General features: G+C 33.8%; 1 protein-coding gene across 1 annotated transcript in view; it reads left to right on the top strand.

Annotated features, from left to right (window-relative positions):
• The window catches only part of Mmp16 (matrix metallopeptidase 16), a 267,958-nt gene that overhangs the window by 173,748 nt on the left and 84,375 nt on the right, over nucleotides 1–9,835 (top strand). The window contains exon 5 of the mRNA XM_048782771.1: nucleotides 7,765–7,926. Coding sequence (XP_048638728.1) covers nucleotides 7,765–7,926 — 162 coding nt within the window. The remainder of the gene's footprint in view (nucleotides 1–7,764; nucleotides 7,927–9,835) is intronic.

The raw sequence follows: 9,835 nt of genomic DNA, 5'->3' as shown, positions 1-9,835 counted from the left end.
GAAGGAGACCCTCAGGGTTATACAGTGGAGGGGGTAGAGAGAGAGGAGGGGAGGGGAGGGGAGAGGTGGGGAGGGGGGAGGGGGGAGGATGGGAAAGGCAGCAGAGCACAACAGACACTAGTATGGCAATATGTAAATCAATGGATGTGTAAGTGATGTGATTCTGCAATCTGTGTATGGGGTGAAGGTGGGAGTTCATAACCCACTTGAATCAAAGTGTGGAATATGATATGTCAAGAAATTTGTAATGTTTTGAACAACCCACAATAAAAAATTTTAAAAAAAAAACTATTTTAAAAACAAAAAAACATGATAAGTTACAGAAACATTATTTTATGATCAGGAAAGAGGTCTAGTGCATTATAATTGTCTATTTCATATGTGAAAATGACACATTTTTTTTCTGTCATTTAAATTGCAAATACACATTAAGAGAAGAAGGAAAGGGAAGATATTTGAAATGAAGTTGATTAAATTATGATATGTGAATTTACAAATACATAAGAAAGAATACCACTATTATGTATAATTATAGTAGACTAAATAAAAGCAAGTATTAAGAGCATCAGAAGTTGTCAAAGCAATTATAGTGTGTGTTACAATCAAATTATTTTCAAAAGAACAAAAATATACAAAGAAACTAAATTTACCTGGGGACTTGGGGAAGGCTGTTCATAAAGGATTTGACTTTGAGTTTTGTTCTTAAAGATTAATATGATTTTGTAAAAATAGCAGAGACAAACTAGAAGATAATAGGAAAGAAATGCTGAGATTCACCAAGTCTCCACAAACAGCATACAAAATGATACTGATTTTATGAAGCTCAAACACTAGGAAAAACTTCAAATTATTGAAATATTTGGTAAAAATACAGAAATATAAGCAAGATAATTGTTCAATTAAATCTTAGATTAAGGATTAACTCTGGAGGGAATAGGGAAGCTAAAGTTATGAGATAAGAGGAAAAAAAACATATTCAATGGTGCTGGTGATCTAATTGTTGAATAGGCTTATCGAATTATAAATGTTAGAATTCCAATAATTTTCATTTATGAAATACCATACAATCAATTTTTATCATTCAGAATATGTTAGCAGAGGGGATAGCATATGAATGGAGGGATGAGAGAGCTTGGAATAAAATATAGACATAATTATGACAAGGAAATGATAAACGAGGCATTATCTTTCATAATACACAGTTCAGTGTTCTGAAATTGTATTGGAGGACACAAAGGGAAGGAGATTAGAGACACAATTGAAAGCCTCAAAACACAAAACTCAAAATCTTGCAAAAGAAGCAAGAACTATTTCTGTATTAAGAACCAAGAGGCTGATTTCTCTTTTGTTGCCCATGTGGCGATAAGATCAAGGCATATTCCAGTTGAGAATCTCGCATAATGTGAATTAATGATAAGTTACAGGAGCAGTTATTATTTTCATCATTACGAAAGAGGTCTGGTGCATTTTAATTGTCTAAAGCTTGTCATGTGCCAACAACTTTTGTTCCTAGTAGAATTCAAATCACAGGGTGGTACTTTATTTAACAACTTACCCTTTCAAACTATTGTGAAGCTGCAAGTAACGTTTAATTACATTATTGCCAATCATCTGAAGAACGGTAATTACTTGGAGCCCTCGGCCAGCATTTCTGATTAGAAGTACTGTGACATACTCAACAGGTTACAAGTTCATATCCCAATCCTATTAACTTTCTTCTAAAAGCCTGACTTTATTTCTTATACAACATGATTCTACCCTTAGAAATTGTGTTTAGGAATAATGTGAATGATCTGATGAGAAGCTATACATGAAATGAAATGACGTGGGCTGTAATGACCTTGTTGATAACAGGTCTTTACATTCCTCTTACCAGACAATACATATATAGTAACCAAGAGATTATTTTCCAGTGAGAGATTTGAGGTGTTTTTAATAATTCAGCTAGACCACTAGCCAAAACCTTAGTGGATAACTGACAGTAATATTTTTCTGACTACATGTGAGAGAATTGGTTCCTACATATTTATCTCAAAACAAGGTTCAAGGTATTATTTTTTCCTGGTGAAGGGGAACCAGTGTAGCTTGAGGAAGCTGCTGAAGGGTGGGTTTTTTGTTTTTTGTTTTTCCTTTTGAAGAATAAAAACAAGGCAATCCTTAAAAGCCCACATTGGGACTCTGATCCCAAGAAATTGTGTCTCTTTTGCCAAACAAAGACCCAGAGATCTAAAGCTATATTCTAAACCAGCACCATCTCCATGCTGAGCAGATGTAGCCAGCTGTTTGTGGTCAACTCACTGCCAGCCTTTGGGTTTTCTGCTCTTGATTCTAATGTCTGGATTTTTATTGGTCTTTTGTCTGCTGGATAGATCTTTGTTTTTCCAAAAGGTCTGCTTTTGATGAGTGTTTCCTTTGCTTTCAGCCATTGATAGTACAATCCAGACAAAACCTAACCATGTGCCGAGGGTGTGGGCATGCTCAGAAGCTGACCTAGCACTTCTACCACCTGTCTTTCTCCCACTTAACATATTATTTGGGGTAGCAGTCAAACTCATTGGTATCAGATTCTTGAATATATTTATAATTTGAAAAGACAAAGGTATTGATTTTAGAGCTGGGATTAGATAATGTGCTACATCTAAACACGACTGTGACATCTTTTCTTTCCAGTTTTTTTCTCATCTGTGAATATCCTCCATGACAGAATCCATTAAAAGTCTTTTCCCTAAATTTCATACTTCCAAACATCTTCATCATGTATTTACAGTGTCTACCTAAATAACTCTCTTCTTCCTTATGTTTTTATTCCTTCTCCTGTGACTAGACTAGGTTGCTCAGATGATCACTGATAGCCTTGTTCCCCTAGTTTTCCACTCCAGAGTAGCATTGATTTTTTTTTTCTTTTGTGGTGCTAGGCATGGCCTTGTGTATGTGAGGCAAGCACTCTACTAAGTGAGCTATATCCCCAGTCTACAGGCATTGATTTATAAAACTACTTTTCTATGTTCCAGTAACCCAGAAGTCCTAGTCTTTTGATTTCCCAGTATCAGACTGACCATGTTTAGGTGAAATTTAACATTCTACTCTTTACTCCCCAAATCCAAACTAGCTCTCCACTTCCCGAAAGCTAGTCTATTCTAGATCACTAAAAAATTAATCATCTGCTATAGACCAGCCAGTGTCTTCAGCATTGAGAACATGAAGATGAATGATGCTCAATTTCAGTCTTCTAAAGAACTCAGAATACCCTGGGAAGAGTTGTCAACAGATGATGCCAATAAAATGCAACTGTTGTGACAGGGGACACATGAGGGGCTATGAGTGTCTAAAGGGGAAGACACAGAAGGATTTCCCCCAAGGAGGAAAAACATACAAAGTAATATTTTGAACAGTCATGGCAAGTCTGATGAGGTGTTCACCCAGTGCCCTACAGAGCGAAGGGCAATCTGAGAAAAAAAGACAGTTATGCAGAGACCCTAAGGACTGAGCAAGCATCTATTTCTGTGACTGGGAATAAGTTCATACAAGGAAAAGAAATAATACAATGTTGGAAAGGTAGGACAAGGAATTATGCATGAAAGTTCTTGATTATTTTCCTGAAGAATACGGAATTATCTTATAGATAGTGGGAAAGTGATAGAAATTTTTTTAAAAAGCAGTTATTTTTTCTCTCTCTCTCCATGTTTCTTTCCCCCAGGATCCCATCTATAATTTCACTTTCTGTATTCTGCAAAAATCGTGCTCTTTAATTTCTTTTAGCACATTCTTAAGGAAATAATCTCCTACATATGGAATAATGTTTAGTCTGATTATCTACTTACCTTTATTCATATCCATCAATCACCACAGGAAGTAGAGGATGCTCTTCCCCTGCTAATTCCCACATGACTTGAGCATCACCAATTCTGCCTCTGTTTCTTTCTACTCTCCATCTTCTGAAACTACTACCACCAGAGAAATTCCAGGTCTCTCATTGTCCACATCCTCTTGATAATGAACTTCTGCTGAGAACATTTTCCCTTAAGTTGTTTTTTTGCAACTGAAATTATTCTCTACTTCGATTATATCCTTTCTCTTACATTCTTTCCAGTGTTTTCTTCTCCATATTCTTTCTATCACAAGTACTCAAATCATGGTGCTCAAATCCTTTTTAATTGTACTTACAGATCATTTCCATACTCCTTCCATAAAAACGTTAAGCTCTCATGGTAATATTTGTCAAATTATTCCAATCACACACTCTCTTTGCTGTAGTCCTCTATTAACCCTCAAGTCATCTCCCCGTTTCTTGATGATTTTTCCTCGTGGTTCAGTGCCACTCTCTTCAGTACTACCCTAGCTTTAATTCTTGGTGTTCTCAACAGTCAGCACATCATTTTTCTAGTGTTCTGGTCTCTCAGTTATTAGAGCTCCTTTCCAATTATTTTATTTCTATTCTAACTCAGAGACTTCCTTCCATAATTATATTCTTACTGTTACTCTTAAAAATCACAATTGTGAGTATCCATAATGGGTACCACTCTATACTTGTCCAACTCACTCCCAATAACATCATGACTTCCTTTGACTACATCAGAACTTAAAAGTTGAACTTCAGTTATTTTATCAGCCTACCTCGTTCTTGTCTTCCTTATTCTATAGTATTAGTGCCATTTTCTTTTCATGGCACAAGTACCATGGTCTGTCAAAAATCACTCCTTCACATACACCAACAGTTCCTTTGTCTTTCTACTTTTAATATTAAACGTGTTACAACTCTATTGACTCAGCATCTACATTAACATAGTTGAATGAGGGTGGACAGAAAAGACAACCACACAGTGGATCCATTTCACTTCAGAATCATGATCCTCAATACTGCCTATGTTTTCCTATATTCCAAGTCCATTCTCTTTTCAACTCCTCTGTGTGTATATATATATCATACTTTCTTCTCTCTCCTTTTTCTTCCACAGTGTTCTCTTAGTTTTCTCTTATAACTTTCTTTCTATTTCACAAAGAAAATTTAAAAATTTAGGAGAGATTTTCCACCACTACTTTTCCCATCCTGTTGTATTTTACCTTCTTATCTGTTACTTCAAACTGTGCATGCTTCTAAGGCCAACTTCCTCATTTTATCCTAAGGATGCTTATTGCAAGTGGCCGAATTCCACTTGCAATTATCTAACCGGACTTGACACCTCCCACTGAATATTTTTTAAATGATTTCTAATTTAACACTAAAAGACCTGAACTTCTGATAATGCTCCCCAGCTCTCTGCCCCACATCCTGCCTCCATACAGATGCACACAAAAGCAATAGAAAACAATTGTCCTGGGGGCTTTCTGCATCTCAGTGGATGGCAGCTTCATTCTTGCAGTTTCTTGGATCAAAAACGTGGTGTTACCTTTGACCATTTTCTTGTCTTAGACCATGCATCTTGTCCTGTATTAAACTCTGTGACTCTGCCTTTAATATTATCTAGAATTGTATCAATTCTGTCTATCTTCACTGTTCCCACTTTGGTCCAGTCCAACAGCATTTTTGCCTGGATTATTTTAATAGCTTCAGATCTTGAATCATGCTGCTTCCTTGCACCTTGCAGTTGATCCCAAAAAATAATTAGAGTAATTATCCAAGTGATCCTGTTTAAATGGTTGTCAGATTATGCTGCTTTTCTTCTCAAAAACTTTTGGTGCTTCCTACTTTAGTGAAACCACAAACCAGAACCATTACTGTTATCTACCCTGCATACATCCTTTCCTGCTTTGCTATTCATCCTCATTACTTATAACTATATAACGTAATATATACTTTGCTCTTTTATTTTGTTTCTTCCTAGTATCCTCCACTTAAGAATGTCAATTCTACAGGGTTGGAAATTTTTTGTTGTTGTTTACTATTATATTGTAAGAGCCAAGATAAGTGCTTAATCCATTGTAGGCTTGAAGTGAATGATTGTAAAGTATGAGAATGATTTAATGAATGAAACTTGTTTTCATATGATTGCACTATATAATCTGTCATGCATGCTAATGCTTTTATAGCTGTGTGATTTAGTGTAGTTATTAAAAGTATAATCTCTGGCATCACAATAAGAAGTTTTAATCGAGCTCTGCCTTACTATGTGACCTTGCAATTTTTACATAATGTCTCCAGACATAGTTTTCTTGTTTTTTTTTTTTTTGTTGTTGTTGTTGTTTTGTTTTGTTTTGCTTTTGAAATGGAGATGATGATAATACATAAATTAGTCACACAACTGTTGCAGGAATTAAATGAGAAAATCCAGGTAAAATCAATATGCCCACAATAGAGTTAGTTAGCTTTCAGTGAGATAGTTAGTATTTCATTACTGTAGCTAATACATACTATATTTTGCTTCTTTTGTGTCTTGATTTTCTCTTTTAGGTAATTTTATGGGAAGATTACACTCTTTGAGGTTGAAAATAGTAATATTTATTTCTTTATATACCTCTCAAATTTGACTCCCAGTGTTTAATCACTTGTTCTTTGAGTCAGGTAAATCCCTGGAAATGTAGTTTCAGTGGCTTTTCTCAGGGTGCTAATGTCATGTGAGGAACCGGCCCCTTAATCTCAACCATTTGTCCATTACAAACTACTCCAGAATGGGGGAAAAAAGTTTGGTTATTTATCTGGATTTGTGTTCCCAAAGTAGTACTTTGAAGGAAATTATCACACTGCACTACAAAATGCTTGGAAAGGAGTTTTTCTAAAAATTATAGTCACTGAAATCATTTGCATTTGTGGCCTGTCATTTAAGTAAAACTTGACACTTTAATCTCATTGAAGATTTTGCTTAGAAACATAATCCTGAGAAATATAACAGTCCCACTTGATGCTAACAGATTATAAGTAAATGTTTAGAATTAACTAATAAAGATATAAAGTCACCTTTTTCTTCCTGAGGAGTTCAATTATGAAGATTTGCTATCAGACAACATGTAGAAATCATCAGCAGAGAGTGACTACATAAAGTCACATAATTTGCACTAAGTAGAATTGACTTTACATGTTTACTGTAAATGGGAATTTTCCATGGGGCACAGCAGCTCTTAGATAAATATATTATGTTCAGATTATCTATGAATTGATGAGAATTGGTATTTATAGAGCTAACATTACAATTCATTAGTATAACTGCTAACCAGTGTTTTTTTTTATGCTACTATACTACTAGTGTATAGTGATATTGTGTAGTGAAAAATTAAAGATTTAGTCTAGAATTTACAATAACTTGAATACCAGTTGCAATTTTGTTAAGTACAAGCATCAGTCTTGAGAATCAAATTGTTTGTGCCTTAGTTTACTCCTCTGTATAAAAGCAGGAGTTAGATCTGCTCTGTTTTTTTCTGAGTTGTTGTTAGAATTTTTTAAAATAATCTGTTATTGTTATCTTTATGTTATAAAAGTAAGGTGTTGTATATTAGGTATTATAATTGGAAGGATATTTTAACAGCAGTATTATTGGTTTCTGATTCTGTTGTTCTTTCTTCAACTTTTATTCTTTTTTTCTAACTTCCACTTTCCAAATTTCTGTGACTTCAATAATCACCACTATCTCCTTCCCCCCAACAACCCCTTTTTAAAAGAAGGATATTGGATTTGGTGAATAGGATAGCCAATGATTAAAGCATACTCATAGTTGAAGTAAAGAATTCCTTTTATATTTCTTGGGTAACATTTGGAATGTTCTAGATTGTTCTTTTTAATTCTTTATTTGACTATTGTTACAATCATTTTGTCTTCTATTCTCCTTTGCACAGGAAATGACTTATTTCTCGTGGCAGTTCACGAACTGGGACACGCTCTGGGATTGGAGCATTCAAATGACCCCACAGCTATCATGGCTCCATTCTACCAATATATGGAAACAGACAACTTCAAACTTCCTAATGATGACTTGCAGGGCATCCAGAAGATATATGGTAGGTTACCACTGTTTCTGTTTGGTTAAACCAGCAGTGATGTTCAGAACCCTGCTGTATTTTCTTTTTAGAAATGGATGCTGTAAGTATATAAGACAGTGAAAAACTGAAGGAAAAAAAATATATGTGTATATATATATGTGTGTGTGTGTATATATGTATATATATATATATATATACACACACACACACACACACACACATATATATATATATATATATATACACATATATATATATATGTATATGTGTTTGTGTGTGTGTGTATGCACACACACACACACACATATATATATATACACATCTGGCCCACAGGGAAAATTCTTCTGTCAATTTCTCAATTGAGTTTTGTTGATACAGTTTCAGATGCTTTAATATATATGTAATGGGGAAGTCTTTCTTATTGAAAGTTTTCGTATGGTATTTAATTGACATTTGCAGTTATACTAATGATCTAATAAATGTTCATATTTAAAATTGAGCTAAAAATATAATAAATTAATCCAACCAATAAAACCAGTAATAAATGTAAGAATTTTATATAAGATGTTGAGGTTTTAGTACAAACTGACAGATTAGCTCACAGTTTCTGTGAGTTGCTATTAGGAATTTCCCAGAAAAATCACTCTTGGAGGGCCTAAAAACACCCTTATATGATGGATGTAATAAACTGACCTCAAAGTTAATAAACTGACCTCAAAATCATGAAGAGTGAATGTTAACCTGCAAGGGAGTGAAAGTTAACAAGTGGCTAAGTTTATTAACACATAACATGAGATAAAATTTTAGTACAGTAATCTCATTTTTATTTATGGGATTCATTGGTTAAATGCAAATTAAGAGAAAAGGGAAGACTAGCGTGCATATTTACTATAATCCTAACTCCCTCAATACAACCATTGACCTTTTTAAAGACATTTATTTCTCACATAATTGTTAAGAACTTGATATTTATAATTTACATATAGCAAGTATGGTTTACTAAATTAATGAAGTGAAGCTTTCATTTTTACAACACAAAGACAAATATGTGCTATCTGTATGTTAATATCCAGCATCCAAAGGATGCTATTTGCATTTTTAAACAGTGTAGTTTAAGTTCACTAATTTTCTGTGCATTCATTAGTTTTCAGATTTTAATATCTGAGAGGCAAGCATTCTTGCAGGATAAAAATAGATTTGAAAAAAAAGGTCAGCTTTTGTGCTGCTCTTTATTTTGTTGGAGCACTGAGAAAAAAGACCTGTCTCAGCCTCAAAGCTAAAGATCTCATGCATTGAATTGTTAGCTTATGCTTAAGTGTGTATCATCAGAAATTCCTCTCAAGTGGTTAGCTGAAAGAAGTCTTTTTCTCATGACCTCATGAATTTAGTAGTCTAAAGATCTACAAAATTATATCCTTCCCATATTTAAATTTTAAGTGCAAACAGCTCTGTTTTTACGTTTTAAAACATAAATCCCTTGAGGAACAATGCTTAACATTTGTACCAAATAACATGTGTAAACTTTGGCTTGATTTAGAAGCCTCATTTTAGAAAAACATCTTGACATTAATATTTTATTGGTGGTATTTTAATCAATAGGTACTTTCAATTCAATATTTAAATGAAACACTCATCCAGCAATTTGTCAAAATGTTTAATCAAAGGAAATAGTGAAATCAGTAAAAGTTTATAAAATATAGTTTTAAAAGTTTGTAAGATCTACAGTAGGATAAACTTTGATTAGTTAAGTGTTTATCTTTCAGCAATATTTGCATGTCTGTCAAAATTCAGAACTAATTTTATTGGAGCTTACATGTGTGGCTCCAGGATTCATTTTCATTTATTTATTATTTATAAACCATCCACTTCTAAAAAAGAGTTGAGAGCAGCTTTCCAATAAGGTCTATGGTGAAGCTAATTTTAAAAA

The sequence above is a fragment of the Marmota marmota genome, unplaced genomic scaffold (assembly GCF_001458135.2).
Source record: "Marmota marmota marmota unplaced genomic scaffold, marMar, whole genome shotgun sequence".
NCBI classification, from domain to species: domain Eukaryota; kingdom Metazoa; phylum Chordata; class Mammalia; order Rodentia; family Sciuridae; genus Marmota; species Marmota marmota.
This window is presented reverse-complemented; position numbering and strand designations above follow the sequence as displayed.